At 51.7% G+C, this 26,941-nt stretch overlaps 1 protein-coding gene across 7 annotated transcripts in view; it reads right to left on the bottom strand.

The window, feature by feature from the left end:
- The window catches only part of KAZN (kazrin, periplakin interacting protein), a 1,123,195-nt gene that overhangs the window by 112,009 nt on the left and 984,245 nt on the right, over positions 1-26,941 (bottom strand). For 2 of the 7 annotated variants that reach the window (XM_079918590.1, XM_079918589.1), the window contains exon 1: positions 3,130-3,555. The exons of the other annotated variants lie outside the window; for them this stretch is intronic. In XM_079918590.1, the coding sequence (XP_079774716.1) occupies positions 3,130-3,337 (208 nt within the window). In that variant the 5' untranslated portion in view covers positions 3,338-3,555. Of the gene's footprint in view, positions 1-3,129; positions 3,556-26,941 lie in introns of those variants that run through there. 7 annotated transcript variants of the gene reach the window in all.

The raw sequence follows: 26,941 nt of genomic DNA, 5'->3' as shown, positions 1-26,941 counted from the left end.
TAACGTGCTAAGATCCTGGCGTGAGTCACCTCACAGCCTGGCTAAAATGTTTATTTCAGCAATAATTTCAGCTTGCGGTTCCAAGCGCGAAGAGGACCTCCCAGAGGAAAACCCCTCACGACAGCCAATGGTTTTGAGCACCTGTGTCCACGACACGCTGTCCTCAATGCCAGCCGCCACAGACCTTCTCAGAAACTACGTTTGGTCTTTAAGAACCAGACGCCAAAAGAGTGTGAAGGGTGGTAGGGTAGAGAGAACTCAGAACTTTCTTGTTCTGCTGCTGGCTTGATCCTGTTTCACACCAGTGATGCCATCTGTAGATTAGGAAAGGAGATTTCCACTGCTCTCTGCCCCAAAGGAACACCAAGAGAGCCACTGGAGTAAGAACCACCCCCAGACCTCAGAGACAGGCATTTCTCAGCTACACCATGTCATTAGGATTTTGTTATTATGAATACACAAGTGGGGTCTATATAGACACAAAGTAAACCTATTTATCTCCACCCAGTCCTCTTCTACCTGTGTACATAATAACAGCTTCCATTGGCCCAACAGTCAGCCTTGGATCACTGAAGTATTTTAAAGACAAGACAAATGTCATCTCAACACAGTTCAGGAGGGTGGAGATGGAGCAGACAGCATCACATCCTAATGGGAACCTGAGTCAATGGGGGCACTAACAGGTGCCCCACAAGTAAAGCTGACGACTTACATTCATTAGTATCAACTATGACCCAGGCAAGGTGCTTTGCAGACATGAGCTTTTTTTTTTTTAACATCTTTATTGGAGTATAATTGCTTTACATTGCTGTGTTAGTTTCTGCTTTATAACAAAGTGAATCAGCTATACATATACATATCTCCCCGTTATCTCCTCCCTCTTGCATCTCCCTCCCACCCTCCCTATCCCACCCCTCTAGGTGGTCACAAAGCACCGAACTGATCTCCCTGTGTTATGCGGCTGCTTCCCACTAGCTATCTATTTTACATTCGGTAGCGTATATAAGTCCAAGTCACTCTCTCACTTCGTCCCAGCTTACCCTTCCCCCTCCCCGTGTCCTCAAGTCCACTCTCTACGTCTGCGTCTTTATTCCTGTCCTGCCCTTAGGTTCTTTATAACCTTTTTTTTTTTTTTTTTAGATTCCATATATATGTGTTAGCATACGGTATTTGTTTTTCTCTTTCTGACTTACTTCATTCTGTATGACAGTCTCTAGGTCCATCCACCTCACTACAAATAATTCAATTTCGTTTCTTTTTATGGCTGAGCAATATTCCATTGTATATACGCGCCACATCTTCTTTATCCATTCACAGACATGAGCTTTTGGTTTTGGTTTTGGTTTTGGTTTTTTTTGCGATACGCGGGCCTCTCACTGTTGTGGCCTCTCTCGTTGCGAAGCACAGGCTCCAGACGCACAGGCTCAGCGGCCATGGCTCATGGGCCCAGCTGCTCCGCGGCATGTGGGGTCTTCCCGGACCGGGGCACGAACCGGCGTCCCCTGCATCGGCAGGCGGACTCTCAACCACTGCGCCACCAGGGAAGCCCCAGACATGAGCTTTTGAATGATCAAAATGTTAATCGAGATTATTAATATCTCCACTTTACAGATGGGTAAAATGGGTCTCAAAAAGATCAAGCAACTTGCCCAAGCCCTCCCATTTGCTTCTTCTTTGCATCTTTGCTCTGTTTCACACCAAGCTGTCTTGGTCTCTAACTGCTCTGTGCAACAGGGGAGGAGGTGGGACTGTCTCCAGCAGACCCAGCCCCTAAGCCAACCACCCAGGGACTCCAGCTCCTTCCAGGCCTCAGGGTCCCTCTTCCCAACTCTTGGTGACCCAAGACCTCAGTTGTTCCAGGACACCAGTGGCAGCTCAGCTAATCAGAGCCAGCTGGTTGGTGGTCCCAGCCCCTGTGGCTAGAACTCTTGACGCTCAGGATTCCATCTCCTGGGGAAACCAATACAGGCAGTCTGGAATTAAGGAGCCTGGCAGTTGACTTTTTTCTCATAGGAAAGAAATAATTATTAGGTAAATAAGCCTGGTGTTTCCCAGTTGGTAAGCTTCCTGCCTGGGAGAGGCATGCTGGTGTCAATCCACAGACAAAATGTGAAATTCCAGTACCATGGCTTCAGGGCTTTGGGGCTTGGGCAAGTCCCTTAAACTCCGGCCTTTTCTGACCTCATCTTCCTGGAGATAACACAGCCTCACTGCCAGGGTGGTGATAAGATTTTAAGACACCGCATATAAATTACTGGAACACACTGGGTGTTCAAGAAATAATAATCATGTGGTCCCCCCCACCTCCGTTTTTCCTGGAAAAAGTATTCAAACTTGAAACTGATGATGACAGACCCTTCTCGGAAGTCCTTCCACCTTCCTACTGTGGAATCTGGAGGATCCAGGGGTTCCTGTGCCCCACCCTCCATGACCTACCTTCAGCGGGAAGGGACCAGCTGAGACCGGAACGGAATGGAACGGGTGCATCCACTCGGAACATTTTAACACTCAAACGGGGTTTCTCCGCTTGGTCTCCGCTTGAGGCGGATTAGCCAACGATGCACAATTAGACCACCGCATTTATCTCCTCCGCGGCGATTTCTCTTTCTGCCTTAGTCGTTCAAGTGTACGAGAAACCTCTTCGCTCCTAGCAAATGCGAGCCCTCACTTTCCTCTACGCGGGGTGGCGGGAAGGCTCCCCTCGGCACTTTATGGGGCTGCCAGGTGGGTTACAGGTGCGGTCACAGGGGGCCTCCCCAACTTCGCGCGAGGCTGGCCCCTTTCCCACGCTTCCCAGATCAGGCGCGGGAAATGGCCCAAACCTGGGTCTCCAAGCGCCGCGGGATCGCACAGCTCCTGCAGGCTTGGCCTTGACCTCCCTCTGCAACTCTATAGGGGGCTCTTGCCGGAAGGCCGCGGAGCCCCACAACCCCTGCCCTCATGCTTAAGACTAACTCCGCGTCCCGCGCCTCTCCCCCTGCACCCCGTCCGGTGCTCTGGGTCAAGGGCGCGGCGAGAACTTTGCCACGAGCGGCGGCCCGATCCCGGCCGGGAGCGCCCCCGCGCGCCCGGCCCCGGCCCTCCCCCGGCCTGCGGCCGCGCCACCCTCCCCTCCCGGCGCGCACCTACCCGGCTGGCTGCAGTCGCCATCCACTCGAACGGAGGGCGCCCCGGCGCGGGGCCGATCGCCGGGCCCCGCCGCGTCCGCACCCGGCTCGCAGGCTGGCGGTCCCGGGGGGCGCGCAGGCCCAGCCCCCGCCCCGCAGGAAGGCGCCGGCTCGCCCTGAGCCGCGAGCTGGCGGACGCGCTCCCAGGTGCCAGAGTCGGCCGCCCGCATGCCGCGTGCCCGAGGGGCGCTGCCCACGGCGGCGCGGGGGGCTCCGACGGCGGGCGCCGGGCTCAGAGCCCCCGGGGTCGCCGCCGCATCGGGGCGCAGCCGAGCGCCGGCCCCGCCGCCCGCCCGCGCGCGCGCGCCGGACCTGGTCTCTCCGTCTCGCCGGACACCGGGAGGTCCGCGGCCGCCGCACACTAAGAATTCGGCCGCCGACCCTCTCACGTGGGAACGACTCTCACTCGCGCGGCTCCTCCTCCCGCTCCTTCCGGGCTGGCGAGGGCCGCCGCTCGCCCCGCCCCCGGCCCCGCCCCCGGCCCCTCCGCGGCGCCCAGACTCGCCCCAGGGCCCGGGGGAGGGCCGCGTCGCCCCTTTGTAGGCCCGGCCCTGGCCGCTCGGTGCATCCCCCAGCACGGTCATTCCTGGAGAGACTCAGGGTTAGAAAGATGGCCAGTGTCAGAGGGGTCGGGAGTGACAGGCCCGAATCCAGGTCTTTGAAAACCGCAAGTGTGTGCATCAAGGGGACAGCTGCCTGGTACCCCAGTTTGCATGTGTCTCTCCACTCTTCTGATACCCTTGGGACAGCCTTGCTAAAGAGCTGAAGCCCCAGCAAGTGGCCGGGAGAGGGCGGAAAGAGCGGGCAGGAAAAGGGGTGGGAGCTCTGGGACATCTCCTTCACTCACCTGTACTGTGTGACCAGTCCTTCAAGTGCATACAGTACTGAGCGCAATGGCTGGGCCAGTGGGGAGGAAAACTGATACATGGTCCACACCTATGAGGAAGTTGTAAACTGGTGCGGGGCACTTCCTCCGTCTCAGCTTCCCCATCTATAAAATGGGGCCTCAGGAATTCCCACCCTGTCCATCCTCAGTGCTACTTCTGAGCACCGCTCTGGGCAGCCATGTGGCAGGTGAGGTGGTTCCCAGGGGAGGTCACGAGCTGGGCGCCCCGAGTGGGTGGGTGGGGCAGTCATTAGGCCAGTCAAGCCCTGTAGGAATTGGCTCTTTGGAGGGTCTGCAAATCAGAGCCCACCCACTGCAGCGGGTGTTCCTGTGGCTGACAGAGCTCGCTGTATGGTGAGTTTGCGGCTCTGAACCCCCTTTGATTTGGGGATTACGATGTGCTTTAGAAGGACTAATTATCTCCCCGCAGCCCTGGGTGGCAGGTCCGGTTTCCCCCTGTGGCAGACATGGGAAGGCGAGGCTACGTGGCTAGATAAGGAATCACACACTTTCCGTGGTGTCCTCAGTTTCCCCTTCCAGGCAGCATGCACCCCACCCCTTCTAGGCCTGGCTCAGTCACCTATGGCTCCCACTGGCCCAGGCCTGAGCTCTGGGAACTTATAGGTACTGGCATATGGCTCTCCAACCATTGGTGGGAACCAAATTACTTCCCCCCCCCACCCCCCGCCCCGCCAATCTCTAAAACCTTCTGCAGGTCACTTTCCTGACTGTGGGCGGGGAGCCCTGCATCTGAGCAACCACTATGGCCTGGCCAACATCCACCATGGCCTTCCCAGGTTCCACCCCACCCCCTACTTTCCTTGCCCTCCCAATGACTGGGACACTAGCCCAGCTGTGGAAGGCCACAGGGCTGCCTCAGACCCCCTCCCCCTGTCGAACTGGACCCCTCAACTGCCCAGTGGAGGGCTGACAGGTACGCCAAACGCTGGTGGTACTCGCGGCTCGGGAAGAAACCCACCCATGGGGTTAAACACCCATACAGCTCTGGGAGAAGGAAACTGACCCCACACTAAGTGACAGAAGATGCTAGGAATCCCCCAAGTCCTCTGCCTTTGCTGGGAAAACCATCAGAACAGAACAAAAGAAAGATCGCTCTGAGCCCTCATGGGAGAAGAAGCTGGGAGTGCCCCTGCATTCTGGAGACATCTGGTCCAGGACACTCTGTTTTGGATGCAACAGGGACACGACTGAGTGAGGTGGGCAGTGCAGGGACTGCTATGGTCTGTTTCGCAGGGCATTTAGGTTGTATTCTTTTTACTTAGAAATTCTTTGCGTATTAAACTTGTAGGGAAGCTCTTCACTTCCACAAAGAAACATGCTCTTTCCCATATTTCTTGAAGTACATGGAACTCTTGGTCAACCTCTTAGTTTCCCACTTTTGATAGAAACATTCACTTTCCCGTTAACTCCATAACGAGAAAACAGCAGCGCAAGCACAAATATGTAGCACCTGCCACTTGGATTCAACGTCAGGGAGACCTTAGGAGTGATGGGGACTGCGGCAAACAAGAGGCCACCAGCCCCTGTAGCGGAGGCAGTAGATTGCTGTCATACAGGAACTTGGCTCTAGTGTTACTAGAGGTTCTGGATTTTTTTGGGGAGCTACTAGGAATATGAATTTTTTAAAAAAATTTATTTATTTTTGGCTGTGTTTTCATTTCTGCATGCAGGCTTTCTCCAGTTGTGGCTAGCGGGGGTTACTCTTCATTGTGGTGCACAGGCTTCTCCTTGCGGTGGCTTCTCTTGTTGTGGAGCACAGGCTCTAGGTGCACAGGCTTCAGGAGTTGTGGCTCGCGGGCTCTAGAGCGCAGGCTCAGTAGTTGTGGCGCACAGGCTTAGTTGCTCCGTGGCATGTGGGATCTTCCCGGACCAGGGCTCGAACCCATGTCCCCTGCATTGGCAGGCGGATTCTCAACCACTGTGCCACCAGGGAAGCCAGGAATACGAATTTTTATGTGAAGTCTAAATTTGAAATGTTGGCAACTTTTTAAAACCTAAGAAGAAAGAGGAGAGGGAGGAGAAAGAACAACAAAGGAAATATGTCTAGAAGTTTCTATTTGGCCTGTCGGTCCCCTCTGCAACCTCTCAGGAGTCTGCACGTGTTTTCTACTGACGTTTCAATGATCCAAGCTGTTTCTCAAGCCCCCAGCCCTGGGGAAATTCTGCTGCTCTCCTTTCTCAGCCAAGTTTGGCCTGGCTCTGTGTGTGTGTGTGTGTGTGTGTGTGTGTGTGTGTGTGTGTGTTTTCCCCACACTCAGGGCCAGGAATTCACATGGCGGTTGGGTACACCTGCCCTTGCTTTCTGGAGTTTTCAGACTGCCCAGGCCTCCCCATTTGGCTTCCGCCTCTCTGTCTCCCTCCCTCTCTCTCTGTCCACAGCTCTGCGAGCAGGCCAACCTCTGACAGCAGCAGCCTGCAGCCTTCCAGAAAACCATCTGCCTTGGGTGGGAGGTCTTTCCTCCTGGAGGTATGTTTCTGATTCTGAGGACACCCTGGGCCTACGAGATGTTTCTGCTCAGGAGACGCAACAGCCGGGAAGCGACAGCCCATTTTCTGCTCTGAGCAGTTTGGGCAGGCCCTCTAGGAACGGCAGCTCCGGGGTGGTTTTTATCGGAGACTCCAAGCCCAGGTTGGCTTCTGAACGTGCAGCCTTGCAGAAGGGCCCTATGCTGGGGTTAATGTCGTTGCCTTGAAATTCTTAATTATTTTTGAACTAATGGCCTCACGTGTTCACTTTGCGTTGGGATCTGCAGATTATGTAGCTGGTTCTATTCCCAGAAGATCTACCCGGCCTCCCTGGGTGATGCTGAGAATTGATGTTGGAGACAGCTGGGCCTGGGATGTGGCCACTCTGTCCTTCTCCAGCGTACATCGTATCCAGCCTCTGCAAGGCAGCGGGAAGGGAGGATTTGGGTGTGGGGAAAGGATGCAGGAACTGGCCCCATCCAGTCCTCCTGACAACTCATAAGGAGCAAAGGCATAGTGAGAATTCGAGGTGGGGATGGGCAGGGGTGGGGATGGGCGACCCAGCCCGAGGGTTGGGAGGCTGCTCTAGTTCTAAGCTCCGAGGCCAGACGATGTCCCCCTGACCCCGACCTCAGGCCAATACAGCGCCACCAAAGGAAACAAAAAGGAGGCTGGGGCACAGGGACACAAGGGATCAGTGCAGTTCCCATTCACAGTGTACCTTCATTGCCAGGGGAACTTCCTTTAGATCACAGGAGCAAGTGACATGACAAGATATATTTGGCTTAAGGAACAAAACCAGAAACGTTGTACTAAAGAACTCCACTATATTCGATATCTACTTGAAATTGAATATTTGAGCCCACTGGAAATTTTCAGGTTTTTTTTTTTTTCTTGGCTGTGTTTTTAGTATTTGTAGAGGAGGCTTTACTGAGATCTTCCAGCCAACAGTGCTCTTTTCAAACACCTGGCACTAAGACAAGGTGGCAACTGTGAATTCTTAGGAATCTGCACTGTTTTGTCTATAACACCCTCATGAGTTCCTGGAGGCTGGAGACCTCGGTAGCGATCCCCTAGCTTGTGTGTGACTGTGGCAAAGGGTCATTCTGTCTCTGCAACTAAGCGCCCTCACTGGCAAAAGCAAAATGAAGGGCTGGGTTAGCAGATGTGAGGAGGGCCTTCCCAGCTCTGCCCGCGATGGCCGAGTGAGTCTTTTTAATCCTTCTCATGATGGTTGTGGGGGTATGTTTGGTGTGTGTTGCTAGTAGTGAGAGCAAGTGTATTAGTTATCTACTGCTGCGTGACAAATCTCCCCAAAACGCAGAGGCTTGAAACAAGAAGCATTTATTATCTCTCAGTTTCTGTGGGTCAGGAATCCAGGGTGGCCTGGCTGGGTGCCTCTGGCTCAGGAATTCTGCGCAGGCTGCCGGCAAGGTGTCAGCCGGGGAGCAAAGGCACAGTCAACTCAAGGCTCTCCTTGGGGAGTATCTACTCCCCAGCTCACTCATGTGGCTCTGGAAGGATTCTGTTTCTTGTGTTGGACTGAGAACCTCAGCTCCTCCTCGGCTGTGGGTCTGAGGCCACCCTCATTCTTTGCCACAGAGCTATAGATCTACTCGAAAAATCGCAGTTTGCTTCCCTCAAGGGCTTCAAGGGCTTCAAGCAAGAAAGGACGTGCACAAGATGGAAACCTCTGTCTCTGTAACCTAATCTTGGAAATGGCATCCATCACCTTCTCCCTGTTTTGTTCATTAGAAGTAAATCACAGGACTTCACTAGTTGTGCAGTGGTTAAGAATTCGCCTGCCATTGCAGGGGACATGGGTTCGAGCCCTACTCTGGGAAGATCCCACATGCCGCAGAGCAACTAAGCCCGCACGCCACAGCTACTGAGCCTGCACTCTAGAGCCCGCGAGCCACAACTACTGAACCCGCGTGCTACAACTACTGAAGCCCGCGCGCCTAGAGCCCGCGCTCCACAACAAGAGAAGCCACTGCAATGAGAAGCCCGTGCACCACAACAAAAAGCAGCCCCTGCTCGCCGCAACTAGAGAAAGCCTGCACGCAGCAACGAAGACCCAACACAGCCATAAACACATAAATAAATAAAAATTAAAAAAAAAAGTGAATCACTAGGTCCTGTCCACCCTGGATGGGAGGGTTTGACTACAGGAAGCAGGGGTCACTGAGGGCCATCTTGGAGGCTGCCCATCCCAGGACGCTGGGGACACATTTTTGGGAGGCAGAGAGAGCAGGACTCAAATCCTGGCTCTGATACACACTAGTGTATGATCTAGAAGAAATGATTTCACCCCTGGAAGCTTCCGTTTCCTCCTCTGTAAGATGGAGATGACTGTGGCCACTACCTCATAGGGTTGTGGAAGGAGGTTTCAATGAGAAGAGGCGCACGCAGGGCTCCTGAACGGTGATTAGCACGAGGTAAACCCTCGACAAAGCGGGCTTGAGGACATTGCCGGAGGAGGCCGGAGCGACGTGCCCGTTGTTTCCAAGCAGGATAAGCATTACCAGCTATTCCACGGAGATCTGCAGCCTTTGATCTATTTCTCAGAAGTCCTTCTGGCAGGCCCTGGGATGCCTTTGTGGCTGACGCCACCAGTGGGTACGTACTGATCTCCTCTTCTTCCCTTGGCCATCCCAGTAGGACTCGGGGGCACAGGTGCAGTGGGAAGGATTAGACTGGGATTTTCCCCTATACCTACTTAGACCTCAGCCCTTGGGGGATGGAGGATTTTACCCCTGTTCCATCCTGCCATCTGTCCTGGCGAGGACTTCTTGGCTGGAGACCTTTGTGCACCTGTCATGGGCTCATTGGTATTCTTTGGTGATCTTTCCTGGGTCCCAGATGACCTGGTGAAGATCCTGATCACCTCTGCCAGCAGAAGCTTAGCCCGAAGCCAGGCACTGAAGTGTTTTCACTGAGTGCGGCTGTCTTCCGTGCCCTGTCTCTCAGACCATCTTGCGTCCCAAATTAGACTCTCAGCTGCACCAAAAGGAAAAAGTCCTTCCTCATCCAGGGGCCATATCTCTCCCGTCTCCTCTAAGCCTCTTTTTGGGGAGTTCATGTCAAGCAGGGAGGTTTCTGCAGAAAGCTGAAATGTTGCAGCTTATTCAGAATAAATAACAATAACATCAAAAATACTACGACTTGGGGACTTCCCTGGTGGTGCAGTGGTTAAGAATCTGCCTGCCAATGTAGGGGACACGGGTTCGATCCCTGGTCCGGGAAGATCCCACATGCTGCGGAGCAACTAAGCCCGTGTGCCACAACTACTGAGACTGTGCTCTAGAGCCCGTGAGCCACAACTACTGAGCCCACGTGCTGCAACTACTGAAGCCCGCGCGCCTAGAGCCCGTGCTCTGCAACAAGAGAAGCCACCGCAATAAGAAGCCCGTGCACCGCAATGAAGAGTAGTCCCCTCTCGCCGCAACTAGAGAAAGCCCGCGCGCAGCAACGAAGACCCAACGCAGCCAAAATACTATGACTTCTAATAATAATAGGCAAACATTTACACAGCACTTACTATATGTGCCGGGCACTGTTCTAAAAACTTTAGACATTCATTTAATTCTCCCAACAACTCTGAGAGTTACATGTACTATTATTATCATCCCCATTTTACAAATGAGGAGACAGACACAGAGAAGTTAAGTCACTTACCCAAAGGCACACAGCCAATGAGTGTTGTAGGCAGGACTCAAGCTTAATGTAGTCTGGCTGCAGAGTTTGGGCTAATAACCATCATGCTACCTTGGAAAAAGTTGTCACTGAGCACACACTTCACCCCAGGGACTGTCCTTTCTAGCTCATTCAACCCTCCAAACCACTGTATCCCCATGTCCCAGCTGAGAAAACTGAGGTTTAGGGAAGACAAAGGGACTTATCCAAGATGATGTGGCTGTTCAATGCAGGGTTGGGAGTCTAACCCTCAGAAGTGAGGGGTGTTCTCTGGGGGAATGCCTTGCATGTCAGGGTTATGGAGAATGCCTGCCTGTGGGCACAGTGGAATAGTCAACCCTTCCTTGATTACCTCCTGGACATGGGACTCAGGGAACCCTCAGCAGGGCATCTGGGGATGGGACCTCTGCTGCCCCCGGTGGCCACTGGAGGTACTTTACCTTCCTCAACTGTGGGTTGGTGGCTCCTGGGAATGGGACCACTAAGTCCACCACCACAATTTTCAGGCCCCGTGTCTCCACTTCCTAGGTGTGATTTAAGAGACACAGAGAGCTATGGGCCAGTGAGTGCCCAAGATAAGAATAATGGTTACTGTTTACTGAGCACTTCCATCTCTGTGCCAGGCACTCTGCCGGGTACTTGTTACTTAAATGTTATAATTTAATTTACCAATGCACAGAGATAGAATCATCATTGTTAAGGGTTATTTATAATATTGGATAGAGCACTTTACACATATTAGCTCATTTTTATCCTCACGACACTACATAAGTACTACCACAATCCTCACTTTATCAATGAGGAAGCCAAGGAACAGAGAGGTTTAGTAGCTTGCTTGAGGTCACTCAGTAGAGTAGGATGGAGCTAGGACTTAGAGGCAGGCAGTTCTGGCTCCAGAGCCAGTTTTCTTAATTATTATGCCACTATTTGGTATTATTATAAAAATTATTAGTATTCTGATTTTACAGTTGAAGAAACCAAGGCTTAGAGAGTGGAAGGATTTGTCTAAGGTCACACAGCTGGTAAGTTTAGACCCAGTATTTCAACCACGTCTGTCTTCATTTATTCATTCGTTGGCTCAACAAATACCGATTGTGTACCAACCATGTGGCAGGCACAGTACTGGGCTCCGGAGGTGAAGCACCATGTGGTCTAGCCTGCCATGGGTACCTGGGATGTACCAGCATGTGACACCAAGCGGGCCTAAGGCAGGCCCCTGGGAAAGACTGGCAATTTCTGCAAAGTTGAAACTATTCCTCCCTCTCCGGAACCAGGAAGGGTCTGGATTCCTAGATCACTGCTCTCCCAGTTTCATCTCCATGGCAAATACCTGCAGAATGGCTCTTACAGGGACATGGAAAAGAAAACCGATTAGACTCGGGAGAGGCTGTGGTGAGGGTCTGCGGCATGGAGTTCTAGACTTTTCTTTCTGCAACTGCCCTTTACTTACTAGTAAAGTTGGGCAAGTCGGGCCACCTTCCGGGGGCCTCAGTTTCCCCACCTGTGAAATGGGGATAAGAATACTTGCCTATCTCCCCATGACTGTCCTGTGAGGAACAAAGGAGACCAGAAGTGCGAAAGCCCACGTAACTGCAGAGGGCCAAACACCCAGGCTGAGGGGCTGGTTAAGGAACCATTTGGTTACTTGCTTGTTCATTTCTTGGGGTCCGCCTGCACTCAGCATCTGCCATGAGTCCACTCCTGCCCTAGATACTGTGGGGAAGGGCGACAGGCCCCCGAGTGTAGAAAGGTCACGGTCCACTTGGACATTCAGATGAGAAAGGAGAACGGCTGGCAGATATGACTTTGATTATGACCCTCTGTGCCACAGAGGCCTTACCACTGGGACAGTGACGAGCCCTTGCCACCTCCCTCCCCAAGGAAACAAAACAATCTCAAAGACCAGGCTAGCAAATGGCTTCAATATTCTTGCAGGCAGGGTGAGCGCTGAGACCCAGAGATGCTGGCCTGGCCTGTCCCTTTAAGGCTTAAAGTGACAATCTCTCCTAAAGCAACAGCTCTCACAGTGGTCAGAAGCAAGTTGGAACCATGGAGTAAGAACCTTGTGCAAAGGCCTGGGCCTTTCATGTGAAGGTCTCTGAGCTACCTGCAAGTAGTAATTAGGCATCTCAGCACCGAGGTGGGGTATATCTGTTCAAAGACAAAGCTGGCTTCTCCTTCTGAGAGAAACAGAAGTCCAGAGAGGCTCAGATACCTGTCCAGAGACACACAGCAAATCAGGGCCCAAGCAGACTGACTTCAGGAAGCCCTAGAGCAGTGGTTCTCGAAGTGTGGCCCCTAGACTAGGTGTATCAGCACCATCCCTGTGCATGTATGAGAAACGCAAATTCTCTGCCCCATCCCTACCTCCTGAGTCAGAAATTCCTGGGGTGGGGCCTGACAGTCTGTTTTAACAGCCCTCTCCATGTAACCCTGATGCTGATAAAGGTGAGGGCCACTGCCAGTGCCTGGAGGAAGGACTGCTAGGTCTTCACGTCCTTCTGAGTTGCGGGGTAGGAACGAGGCAGTGGAGCAGAGCAAGGTCATTTTGTCAGTGGCTGTGGTGTCACAGCTACATAACCACCCCTCCCCCACCCTGATGGCTTTTTGCACCCAGAGTCCAAACCCTAGGGGCCTCCTTGTCAGGAGGCCACCTGCCTGGGCTCTGGGAGGCCTGTCCACACACGCCCCCGGCCGCTTTCCTGTAATTACAGGCTCTACCTGCTTGTCCGCCCACCAGAACTCAGGCATGTCAGCCAGAGCGACTCCGGCTTCTCCCACCCTGAAGGCAGAGCACGCACGGCCTCCATCAGCACCGCAGGCTCTGTGTCCACAAGGCCTCCAGCAAAGCCAGGAATGGGCCTGACATTGCCCCCAGCGGCCGCTGTGTGGGCTGAGCTCAGGAAGAAGACCGTTCTGCACCCTGGACATCAGGAAGTAACCTTAGGCCCTGGTCTCCGGGTTCTCAGGGCAGAAATCGGCAATGGCCCCTAGTCCCACAGGGACTAATTAGAATTTGTTCTAAATTCTTTTTCCCCCAGAATTGTCCTTTAAATATCTTTGGAACTGGTTTCAGGAGGCAGATTTGTCGAACAGCTACGTGGAAGGACTGTCATCTTCCCCCTGAAGTTTCTCATTAAAACAAACAAGCAGAAATGTGTTGTCTAATGTGAAAGGAGCTGCATTCTTTTTGTTTCTAGAGATCTGACCTTTGAAAGTAGGATGTTTCTCCCAGATTAGGGGCCTGGTGGAGGGATGCTCTTGGATTCCTGGAGTTGAAGGACAACCCCACGAGCTGCTGGGTGAGCCCAGTGCCACCTCCCTTGTAAATTCAAGGCGGGGACAGGGTTTTAAACGGATACATGCCCAGGGCACCAGGCATACAGCAAGCACACACTCGGATTTGTGGATTGTTGGAAAGATCCTGAGTTCTGGCTCAGGGCCTCCCAGTTGCCTTGTGCTAAGCTTAACAAGTCCCTTCCCATTTCTTCTAAGAAAAGGATCCCATGTCTTAAAAAATAACAACAGCTACCTTCCACTGTGGGCCCAGTGGTATGATAGGCCCTCTAGTGGTTTTATCTCATGTAATCCCTCAACTGCCCTATGAGAGGGGGTACTGTCGTGATACCCACTTTATTTATTTATTTTTTATTTATACTTTTTTAGGCTGCGCCGTGAGGCATGTGGCACCTTAGTTCCCCGACCAGGGGTTGAACCCGTGCCTCCATGCATTGCAAGCTTGGAGTCTTAACTGCTGGACCACCCGGGAAGTCCCATGATACCCACTTTAAAGCAGGGTAAACTGAGGGTAAGAGAAGGGAGCAGAGGTTGCAAACTGGTGGCCCTAGAGCCGGTGACGGCCTGTGAATGTGTTTTCTTTTCCTAGTATTCTACTAAAAAGCATTTTAAAAATTGGTTGCCAACATTTAAAAATTTGGATAAATTACACCCAAACATTCAGATATTTAGCTTTATTTTGAAAACATCAGGAGGTCTGGTGATAGAACCCCCATTCCATCCCACAGGGTAACAGTGTGTCCTCCATCCCTCAACCCCTGCTCCCTCGTTCCTGTAAGTCACCACATGGGGGCTCCAGGCACGGAGTCCACAACTGCTGGTCTTAGGCCACAGGTGGTGATGGGCAAAGTCAGTGCTTGTCTGGGTCTGTCTGTCTGTCTGTCTATCTGTCACTCTTTGTGTATCTCACCAGTGCCCACTTCCAGGAGAACCTGATGTTAGATGAGAAGGAACACAGGACAAGAGAGTAAGGAGATGTGGGTGTTTGTTCTGTTGACTGGGTGACCTTGGGTCAACGCTTTTCCCTCCCCGGGCCTCAGTTTTCCCCTCTATACAATTCTGAGGTTGGATAAAAAGATCTCCCAGAGCCCCTCTGCTCCTATCAGCCTAAGGAAGGCTCCTCTCAGCTGCAGAGCCCGTTGGGAAACTGTCTGAGGGCTTGCAGACAGGACAGGTGCGGGCTTGCCCACCTGAGCCATCCTGTGGCCATGAGCACCTCTGGGCAGGGAGACGGTCTCACAAACCCGGACCTCTGCCATCAGCACCAGTAGGGGCCAACAGCCTCACTCTTCCCAGTGACGGAAAGGCGGGTTCCACCCGTGAAGCAGCCTCCAGCATTGCTAACCTAATTACACAGAGAAAAGAGTCCATGAGGATGACCCAGACTCCCTGCTCTGAAATGCAGGATTCCCGGGCTGGGAGGTGGAACCAGCTTGTCCCTGCCCAGGTCAGTCTGAGGACAAGAATGCCCGCTGGGCACTGGGTAAGCCAGGTGGGGTTCTGTGCTGCCAAGAGGAAATACTCATTCGAGTCCTAGGAACAGAAAGCATGCATTCTTCCGCCCTTCTCTTTCTTCATCCTACAAACACGTGACAGAGGAGGAAACTGAAGCCCAGAGAGGGGGAGTGATTGCCCAAGGTCACACAGCAAATCAGTGCCAGAGTCAGATGACAGCTCAGGCTTCTTGACCCCCTTCCTGGGGTACTTTCCATATTCTCTATCGCTTGGGAGTTTAGAACCCTCCACCTCTTTGGAATTGGGCTTCAGAAGGGGGTTGGAGTGGCCTGTGTGGGCAGAGACTGTCTGTGTAGTCCAGAGCCCTAACATGGGGCTTGTGCACAGTGCCTAAGACACAAACCACTGCTGAGAGAATGGGGGACCCGTGGGCCCAGCAGGTGTGAGCCGCCCAGAGCTTCTAGGTTGGAAGCTTGGTCTGTAGGAAAGGTTGCAAAGCCCACATGTGGCTCACAGACATATTCTGGTCTTCCCACAATGTTTAAAACAAATTCATGTTAGTTGCCAACGCTTAAGAATCAGGGAATTTTTCTTCTTCTTTTTTTGTTGGTTATCTATATAGTAGTGTGTACAAGCCAATTCCAAACTCCCAGTCTATCCCTCCCCCCACCCCTCCCCCCTGGTATAAGCTCATTCTCTAAGTCTGTGAGTCTGTTTCTGTTTTGTAAATAAGAATCAGGGAATTTCACATAAAAGACAGGATTTCTGGCTTCTTTTGAAGAGTCTCAAAATCTGGCAGAAGCTGGACCACATTTCCACCTGGCCGTGGCTGGCAGGACGTGGGTGCGCTCCCTCTCGTTCACCATCTCCACCATCCTTCCCAGTCTCTGTGACCTCCCTGCATGTACGTTTGGGGATTTCAACCGCCCCCACGCCCCCCACAGCCTCCCATGCTAAAGTCACCCCCTCTCTCATCCTGGTCACCCCAGGGGAAATTCTGGTTCTCATTGGTTCTCATTGGAGGGCAGCTTTGCCCCACAGGGGACATTGGGCCATGTCTGGAGACATTTTGGGTTATCACAATCAGGGAGGGGACTTACTACTGGCATCTAAAGGGTAGAGGCCAGGGATGCTGCTAAACATCCTATGATGCACAGGACAGAACCCCAAACAAGGAACTATCTGGCCCCAAACATCCGTAGTGCTGAGGTTGAGAAACTCTGAGCTGAATCAACAGAGCCCCGGGCCAGGAACAGGATCTGGAGAGGGAGGGTCACCCATGCTGGGGACTGACTGCACACTGAGCATCATGTTAGGCAAGGGGGGAGAAAGCCAGGATGTGTACAATGTGGCCCTGGCTCTCTGGGTGCACGGCGGGGCACCCGGAAATGTAGAGGAGGGGGCTCCCTCCACCAGGTACATCAGCAGGGTATCAAGGGCAGAGGTGCAGTCAGGATGGGCAGAGATGGGGAGGTGAGCATTCTGGGCAGAGGAAACAGCCCAAGCCAAGGTGTGGTGGCAGTAGCAGACGCAGAGGCACACATCTGAGAAGAGATGTCTTCTGTTACGTGGGAGGGACGCTGGGTGGGAAGCAAGGGCATGATGTTGGAGGAGGAGATTGTGGGCAGGATGTAAGGGGTCTCCAAGTCAAGCTAAGTGGGAGAGAGAGGGCAGCCCATGGCCAATCCTTGCAAAGGTAGTGGAGTATTAACTTTGTGACCTTGGAGAAATCACTTTAATTCTCAGAGCCTCAGTTTCCTCATCTGTTCAATGGGATAATAAGAGTGATTAAAAACTATCACATGTAGAACTCACCATTTGCCAAGGCACTGAACTATATCTGATGTATTTAATCCTCAGAGAAGCCCTACAAAGTATATAGCACTATTATTTCCAATTGTCTAGCAGAGGAAACTTCAAGATACGGATAGGTGAACCAACTTTAACTTTCCCAAGGATACTACTAGTAAGGAACAAAGGTGAGATTTGAACCTAGGCAGTCTGGCTCCAGCACATGCTCTTAGTTGTTCTGCTATTCTGTCTCTCTAGAACCTTCTAGGTGAGTTGTCCTTAAGAATAAATGAAATGCTCCTCTTTTCTCTTGTCCGCCATCATACGTGCGGTTGAATTTGCTCTCGCCATGTCGTCCCACAAGACTTTCAGGATCAAGCGATTCCTGGCCAAGAAACAAAAGCAGAATCGTCCCGTTCCCCAATGGATTCAAATGAAAACTGGTAATAAAATCAGGGCTTCCCTGGTGGCGCAGTGGTTGAGAGTCCGCCTGCCGATGCAGGGGACACGGGTTCGTGCCCCGGTCCGGGAAGATCCCACATGCCGCGGAGCGGCTGCGCCCGTGAGCCATGGCCGCTGAGCCTGCGTGTCCGGAGCCTGTGCTCCGCAAAGGGAGAGGCCACAACAGTGAGAGGCCCACGTACCGCAAAAAAAAAAAAAAAAAAAAATCAGGTACGACTCCAAGAGAAGACATCGGAGAAGAACCAAGCTGGGTCTATAAGGAAGCTCACATATGAAGTGGTGCACATTTATGCTGTGTCAAGGTCAAGTGCGTCTTACCATATCAGAACATCACTACTGTCTGAACAGCTGCCTGCGTGATGGGAGAAATGGAATGGCTCACTCCTCTTGATCTTCCCTCACCACTGCTCACTGTCTAACTCAGTAATAAATATGTGAAACCTTTAAAAAAAAATAAATGAAATAAAGCAGGTAACATGCCCAGCACAATCCTGGCACGGAGTTAGTGCAGAAGCAGGTGACACATTGCGTAGAGTCCCAGCCCAGGTTGATGGAGCAAAGCCCAGTTCACAACATCAACGGAAAGAGGCGCCAGAGACGTTCTGGCGTGGGCACACCTGCTCCGTGGAGAGAGGGGGGTAGAGGAAGGGCGCCCCTCCACTCAGGTGAGAAACGGCTAAGCCAGGTTTCTGGAAATGCATCTCCATTTGCAGTGCCCCCTCGCCCCCCTCCACCTCTCTGTCTCTTTAACACCTCCAGGACTTTGCTCACTCCATGCTCCCTGCCTGGAATGTTCTCCTCTCCGCCTCCACTAAAGCCCTTCCGTCTAGTCCATCCCTTCCAACAGAGCTCAGAGGATACTTCTTTCTGGAAGCAGTTCAGGACATGCCCGGGCAGAGTAATCACGCCTTGTCTTTGTACCCAGAGCATTTTTTCAAACTCAATTTGCCTCCTGGGGCATCATCTCAGAGCGGCTCAGCCTTCACCAGCATGTCTGTCTCCTGGGGATCTTGTTAAAATGCAGATTCAGGAGTGGGGTCTGAGGTTCTGCTCTTCTAACAACAAAGCTCTCAGGAGATGCTTATGTTGTTGGTCCAGGGAACACACTCTTGAGTCCCAAAGTCTCAGGGCGCTTCCTGGGAGTCATTCGTCCTCCATGGACAGGATACTCCTCTGGGGCAGGGGCTTCATTTTAGTTTTTACACAGCAGGTTCTTATTGGTTATCCATTTTATACATATTAGTGTATACATGTCAATCCCAATCTCCCAGTTCATCCCACCCCCACCCCCACCACCACTTTCCCCCCTTGGTGTCCATACGTTTGTTCTCTACATATGTGTCTCTATTTCTGCAGGGGCTTCATTTTAAAGGCCAGCACGGGGGGTGGGGGGAGGAACGGAGGGAGAGCGTTGACCCATCAGTGGAGGGATGGCCAGATTGAATACTTCAATTTGACTCACAGCTTCTCTGTTTCAGCGACACCCTCCTTCCAGATCTTCAGAAGAAGGAGGCATATCAAGTGCTCCATGACTGAGGATAGCCTGGGATTATTTCATTGCCACCTACCCTCAGGCATGAGCACCTAGGGTCGCTAGCTTGTCCCCTAGAAAAGGATGAAACCACTAGTGAGACGGTGAACACGATGATTTTTAATTTTAAAGGTGTCTTGCATGCTTCAACTAATCATGTGCACTTTCAGTTCTTACATTTTGTTTTACATTCTGTGACGCTGAAAAGATATAAACATGCCCTTTTTGACATTTTTATTTTATGGGGCAGAAAGCAAAGTGGCTGAACTATACAGTGAACTCTGGACTCCTGTTCAACATCGGGCTACTTCCCCAGGTCACCGGCCATACAACAGCGTGCTTCTTTCTTTCCTCTCTGCCCCCCACCCTCCGTTTCATGGAGACATAATTGACATGTAGCACTGTGTAAGTTTAAGGTGTACAGTGTGATGACTGGATATATGTATATATTGCAAAATGTTTACCATAACAAGGTTAGTTAACACATCCTTCACCTCACACAAATACCCTTTTGTTGTTGTTGCTGTTATGGGTGAGAACATTTAAGATCTACTCTTAGCAACTTTCACGTATATAATATAATACTGCTAACTATAGTCACCACGCTGTGCCTTAGATCCCCAGAACTTATTCCTCTGATAACTGGAAGTTTGTCTCCTTTGACCAAAATCTCCTCATTCTCTCTGCCCTCCCCACCTCACCACCCACCAGCCCCTGGTGACCACCATTCTCTTTGTTATTGTGAGTTTGACTTATGTTTTTAGATTCCATGTCTGAGACCATATGGTATTTGTCTTCGTTTGTCTGGCTTATTTTACTTAGCATACTGTCCTCCAGGTTCATCCGTGTTGTTGCAAATGGTAGGATTTCCTTCTTTTTTTAATGGCTGAATAGAATTCATATATATACACATATATACACACACACATATATATATACACACACATATACATATATACACACATATGTGTGTAGGTATATACACACACACACACACACACACACACACACATATATATATATATATATATATATCACAACTTTTTTTTTTTTTTTTGGCCACACTGCTTGGCTTGCGGGATCTTAGTTTACTGACCAGGGATTGAACCCGGGCCCTCGGCAGTGAAAGTGCGGAGTCCTAACCACTGGACGGCCAGGGAATTCCCCACAACTTCTTTATTCATCCGTTGATGGACATTTAGGTTGTTTCCATGTCTTGATTATTGTAAATAATGCTGCAATGAACATGAGGGTGCGTATATTTTTTCGAGTTACTGTTTTTATCTCCTTCGGAACTGCTGGGTCATACGGTAGCTCTATTTTTAATTTTTGAGGAACCTCCATACTGTTCTCCATAGTAGCCCTACCTATTTGCATTCCCACAGTGCATGAGAGTTCCCTTTTCTCCACATCCTTGCCAACATTTGTTATTTCTTGTATTTTTGAAAATAGCAGAATATTCTGAGAGGTGTGAGATGATATCTCATTGGGGTTTTGATTTGCATTTCTCTGATGATTAGTGATGTTGAGCACCTCTTCATATAACTATTGGCCATCTGAATGTCCTCTTTGGAAAAATGTCTATTCAGGTCCTTTGCTCATTTTAATATTGGATTTTTTTTTTTTTTTTTTGCTATTGAGTTGTGTGAGTTCCTTATCTATTTTGGATATTAACCCCTTATCAGATATGTGGTTCACAGGTATTTTCTCCCTTTCTGTAGGTTGGTTGCCTTTTCCTTTTGTTCATTGTTTCCTTTGCTGTACAGAAGCTTTTTAGTTTGATGTAGTCCCACTTGTTGATTTCTGCTTCTTTTGCTTGTGTTTTGGTGTCATATGCAAAAAAAATCATTGCCAAGACCAATGTCAAGGAGCTTTTTCCCTATGCTTTCTTCTAGGAGTTTTATAGTTTTATGTTTACATCCTTAATCCATTTTGAGTTAACTTTTGTGAGTGGTGTAAGAGAGGGTTCCACTTCCACTCCTTTGCACGTGAATATCCAGTTTTCCCAACACCATTTACTGAAGAGACTGTCCCTTCCCTATGGAGTATTCTTGGCTCGCTTGTGAAATGTCAGTGGACCGGATATGCATGGATTTATTTCTGAGCTCTCACTTCTGTTCCATTGGCCTATGTAGCTGTGTTTCTGCATGGCTCACTTCTGAGCCTTGCTACCAGGCATGTTCCTGGTGACCTGCTCCAGTCCCAACTCTGTCAACCATGTCAAGGAATGAAAACAAGTTTTAACATCCATTTAAGCAAAGCAATTAGGAAGGTCACCCTGCTCGGGGAAGAGAGAGTGAGAAAGAGAGAAAATAACAGTATACTTTGAAGGCAGTCACATCAACTGTTAAGTTGTCCACTGTTCACATCCAAGTTCCACTGGGCAGTTAATGGTAAGCCGAATTCATGTGGTGTGTTCTTTTCTTTTTTTTTTTTTTCGGTACGCGGGCCCCTCACTGCTGTGGCCTCTCCCGCTGCAGAGCACAGGCTCCGGACGCGCAGGCTCAGCGGCCATGGCTCACGGGCCCAGCCGCTCCGCGGCATGTGGAATACTCCCAGACCGGGGCACGAACCCGAGTCCCCTGCATCGGCAGGCGGACTCTCAACCACTGCGCCACCAGGGAAGCCCCTGTTATTTTCCTATTAAACATTTGCATGAGGTATTTGCTTCATCCTTATCATTAATATCTGGTTAGCAGACCCTGGGAGGATGTTCTGGACGTGGGCCTGGGGACCTCTCTTTCTCCAGGGCAGACCCTTGGGACTGGGTTCTGTTTTGCAGGTGGCAGCAAGACAAGCCAGCAGGACTGTTCCTACTCAAAGTGCACTTCTTGCCTCCCCAGGGAACAGCTGGCTTTGGGGCTAGTGGCACCTGCAGAAGATGCGCTAATCTGGGATGGACGGAAAACAACTCCATTTGCACATGGAGAGACGCGAGCAGTGGCTTCTCCAGCAGGGAGTCCGACATGCAGCACACAAGCCTGTCTGTGCTGTGACCTGGAGCGTGTGCAGACAGGTCGAATCCTGCAAGCCGATGTGCAGGTGTCACAAGCTGCACTGACAGCAGGAAGGCAGCCTCGCAGTGCCCGTTACAGAGCAGCTGCCGTGCAGCAGGTTTTTATATACATTTCTCTCCTCTGATCCACAACCCAAAGTAGGGCAATTCCTGTGCCCATTTTATGAATGAGGAAAATTGAGGCACATGGGGGGAAGTAACTCCCACAAGGCCACACAGCCAGGACGTGGCTGCACTGAGGTTGGAACCTGGGTCCGCCGACTCAAGACTGGGCCCCTATCAACTTTGCAGCCTAAGCAGTCCAGGTAGCTTATCACCCAGCTAACCAATCAATCAACCAGCCAACTTCCTCCTAGCATAACGAGTCACTGGGTGGCTACAGGGTGCCAGGCACTGGGGACAGGGGGAGCTTGAGACGGAATCCTGCCCCAGCTGTATGACATTAAGCAGATTGCTTAACCTCCCAGGGCTTCAGTTTCCTCCTCATAAAAAGGAGCAATAACGCTGCCTCCCTCATTGGGTTAAGTGCCTTAAGTATGTGTGGAGGACTCAGAACGCATCTGCCACAGAGTAAGCACCCGATAAATGTTACCTATTCCTGTGAGATTAACAGGATTGTGATTTTGTAAATTACATTTTGTTTCTGGTACAATGTTTTAAAATTGATTTTCAAACAAAGTAACTTCTTACAAAGCCTGTACCCGGGGGTAGTGGAGGGCACGGTGCACCTGTCTTTCACAGGTCAGCAAGTAGGTTCACACGTCACCTTCTAGCAGCCCGATCTTTAGTCGCCAAGAGACAGCCAAGCAGGTCTCAGCCTTCCGTTTTCATCCTCTCTCTGCGCATCCGGCAAACGCACTGACCTCTAGTCCCACGAGTGCCCACGGCAAAGCCCGCCTGTCCCTGCAGCCAAAGCAGGAGCGCCCCCGGGCAGGGAGAAGGGGTGCCCGCCCAGCTGCCAAGGCCCGCGGGTGCCCATCGGCAGGGCTGGGGCAAAAGGGGAATCTGTACTGGTAGCTGGTGCTCAATGGGCTGCAGGGCCACTGAACAAAACTGCCACTTCACAGCCGCCTTCCTGGAAAAGTGTAGTTTGGACCTGCGTTTGAGTTAACAAGGGTGCAGATGCTGTCAGCAGTTGTTCGTGGTTTCTTCTTTTTTTCTTTTTCTTGCATCTCCTAAGCCTGCCATCCTAAGGGTTATTTATAATTTATGTGTCTACAAGGACAGCTGTCTCAATGTTCTAAACCCCAAATGATGACAGAATAACAAAACCAGGACATTTTCTGCTCCAAGCGGGTCTACCTGTCCATGCCCTTCATTCCCCGTGGGTGGGCCTCCCCCTTCTCTCGCTGAGTTTCGACAAGGACTCTTGCCGCATTCACCTGGGCTCGATGATGCCATTTTGCCAAATGGCTGTAAAGCTGGTAAAAGGGCCTGTATTTTTCTAACTCCAGCTGCATATTAGGCTTCCTTTGGAAATAACATGGAAGATTAAAAAAAAATCGCAGTGTTCAGAACTTCAGATTTTCTAGCCTATAAAGACTGTGTCCATCAAAGCATGTCCTTGGTCCCTGTTTGCCCCCAGCATCCTTGGATAGGCAATGAGTATAAGTGCAGACACGTGACTGTTAGCACAGGCTTTCCAGGTGCTGTGAGCCTGGCTGGTCCCTGTGTCCCTATCGGGCCCAGAGAATCGGTCGCTTCTGCACGTGCATATCATATGCAGCTGAGTAAATTGCCTTTATCAGTTTTCTTAGCGGAAGGTACCTGCTACCGCTGGAGACCCTCACCGTACTCTGAAGAGGCGATCCAAGGGTTGCCATCCCCATAACTCCCTGTGTCACTCTACTCTCCTCAAATATGCTGGCCCTGTCTGTTGGGAGACAGACAGGCTGAACCCGTGCCACCCTAAAGAGAGGCAGCTACGGGAAAACAGATTTCATAATCCTTTGAACCTTGACCTTGGACACTGGGCTGTGAGGGACCTTCTCCCGCTGTGGCTGTTCTCGGGGTGTGACTTGGATGGACCCACCCACTAGCAGGCCCCGTCGGCTTCCTCTCCAAATGTATCTTGAATCCAATGGCTTCCACCCCAACTGCTGCCGCCCTGGGCTGAGCCGCTGTCATCTCTCTCCGGGGACATTGCAATAGCTTCCTAGTGGCCCCCCTGCCTCCATCTTACTCCCAGTCTATCTGGTCTCCACCCAAAAGCCGGACTTATAACCAGTCAGACCTTGTGACCACCCCCCCACCCCCCCCCCCCACCTAGAACTTTCCGCTATCTTCTCCTTGCTCTTTGGATAAGCTCTGAAGGCCCAACAATGGCATGGAGGGCATGCTCTAACCCTGCGCCCTACCTCCACCCTCAGCTCCATCCTTCCCCACTCTGGACTTCAGTCCCTGATCTCCGCTGGCCTTGTCTGGTGACTGAGCCAAGCTGCTTCCTACCTCTGGGCCTTGACATGTGTTGCACCTTCTGCCTGATGCTCTGTCCCTGTCCTTGCCGTGCCCACGTTCCTCTCTCCGTCCAGGTCTCAGTGAGATGTCAGCCCCGCCCCCCCCCCCACCTTACCTGGAGCAGCCCCTCCCCCCGTCGTCACCAACTGATTACTGTGTTTTCTTTTTGTCAGAGCACTTTTCCATCTCTGAGATCACTTGCTAATGATTGTCATTTGCCCATTGGTTGTCTTTCTCCACCAGACAGTGAGCAACTTGAGGACAGGGGCCATCTTTGTCTTGTCTTCACTGTATCTTGGCCCTTGGGACAGTGACCAGTATGCAGTAGATACTCAACTATTTGTTGAATGAACACATTTATGGACAGTTTGTGCAACATACCCAAGTGGACACTGTATCCAACCTTGGAATCACGGCAGTCTGGGTAGGAAGACCTTCTTCTCTGAACCAACCATGCCAGCATCCCTCCCTTCCGGTGTCATCCCATTTCCAGAAAACAGAAGAAGCCAGATAGACTTCAGTGGGCGGTAGCTGCACCCACTTGCTAGGGCCTTCCTGTGAGCCAGACCCTGTGCCTAGGCTCTTTACAGGCGTGCAGACCTCCTGATGACCCTATTGAGTAGTAACTACTGTTGTGCCCATTTTGCAGATGGTGACGTGGAGTCACTGACTGGCCTCAACTCATGCAAAGCGGCAGGACTGACTGCAGAGCCAGAGCTCTTAGCTCCTCCCCAAACGCATCTGAAAAGATATCTCGCAGGGGAGCTCCAAGCCGGCCATAGGGCAGGAGTGACGACGGCTCCTTAAGAAGCAGCTCTGATCTGGAGAAGAATACTGTCTCTGGAGTCTCTGAGGTTGCCCCCTCTTCTTGGCAGCCCCCACAGCACCACAAAACTCGAAGGTGCAGCCACCGGGGTGAGCAAACCAGAGTGAGCCCCAGGGGCACACAGGTCACCAGCCTCTGCCTTGCTGACCGTCTTGGGCCTTCCTGATGAACTTGGCCTAAGTCCCACTGGCCTGATTCGAAAGCAGCCACAGGGCTGGAGCAAGGGAGGAAGAATGTGGGAAGAAAGACATTACTTTGGAGGATGGAGCGGGGAGGGCAGGAAAGCAGGATTACCGGCTGGCTTTTGTTGGCAGAGGGGAGAGGGCGGTCAGAACCTGCCACTCTGAATGCCCAGGGCGGAAATCCAGGGTCACAAAGGGAGAGTGAAATGAGAACCGCGTTTCTTAAGGGGCTGCTCTCATCCCCTGAGGGAGCAGCAGGGGCTGTGGTGTCTTGGGGACAGACATTACAGGGGCCCAGGGGAGAGACAGAGAGGGGAAGGGAGGTGAGTGGGAAGGAGAAAGGAGGTTCAAATCCTGGTTTCATGGTCTTGGCTAAAAAACTGCATTTCTCTCTCAATTTTCTTGGGACACTGATACCTACCATGTGGACAGGAAGTCACGTATGTAGTTAAAGCACCTGACCGTGGCTTGGCATATCACAGGTGCTCGGTAATCATTCGGTCCCTTCGTATTTGCCTCCCAATCCCACATTTGGAAAAAGGACATTGAGCCTGGGACCAAAAATGGCTTCTTTCCTTCAAATCATTCCTCACAGCCCAGGTTCAAGTTCACAGGCCTCAGCGACCCTAATACCCAGGCAGAAGGCCTTGACCTTTCAGGTCAGAGGTTGGCAATGCCTGTAGGCTCACCAGGGTAAAGGGGCTCTATAAAAGGGTCACTAGGGCTGAGAGGGGACACATCGCCAGGCATGGTCACAGCCCAAAGGTCCCAGGTGCCTTGACCCTTGGCTGGCAACTTGCCTTCCTGATCCCACCTGGGAACCTGACCTAGTGGAACATTCCGTGTTCCTTGTTGCTCGGTCCCCAAGCCCCTCATTTAGCATCCACTCTTAGATGCCCCCTCTGATGGTTTTAGCCACCGACAGATGGGAGACCTGAGTCACCACGAGGGAAGGTGACAAGCCCTAAATGACACAGTGACCTAGTATAGAGCTAGGGCTGGAACCAGTGACTCCTGATCTCCAGAGCAGAGTTCCTTCCACTGTCTGTGGGGGGAGCAGGTTCTGAACCCCAAGTCCAAATGCATTGTTAGCTAAAAGCTTTGATGCCACTCTTGGGAGCAAGGGGCAGTCTGGGAGATGCAATCAGATGCTGAAGCATTGGAAATTCTGGGACATGTTGGTTTTTAGGGCCAAGGATACAGGGTCTCCCATCCAACCAACAGTTCTGGAGTAGCCGCTATGTGCCATGTACTAGATGCTGGGGATGCAAGTTCCTACCCTCTTGATGTCTTTTTTTTTTTTTTTTTTTTTTGCGGTACGCGGGCCTCTCTCCGTTGCGGCCCCTCCCGCCGCGGAGCACAGGCTCCGGACGCGCAGGCTCAGCGGCCATGGCTCACGGGCCCAGCCGCTCCGCGGCATGTGGGATCTTCCCGGACCGGGGCACGAACTCGTGTCCCCTGCATCGGCAGGCGGACTCTCAACCACTGCGCCACCAGGGAAGCCCCCTCTTGGTGTCTTTTGAAATCGGGATCGTTCTGAAAGCTGCGCCATGTGGCCAGCCTATCACACCATTGCTGTCTCCTCTGAAAAGGACATTAAATCGGTATTTAATGCCCCGCACCTGTGTGTGTGTGTGTGTTCGCGCACACCCGCGGGCCGCAGCTGTTCCCTGCAAGCCAGAGGTTCT

This window comes from Stenella coeruleoalba, assembly GCF_951394435.1.
Source record: "Stenella coeruleoalba genome assembly, chromosome: 1".
NCBI classification, from domain to species: Eukaryota; Metazoa; Chordata; class Mammalia; order Artiodactyla; family Delphinidae; genus Stenella; species Stenella coeruleoalba.
The sequence above is the reverse complement of the archived record's forward strand: the minus strand, read 5'-3'. Positions and strand labels throughout refer to the sequence as shown.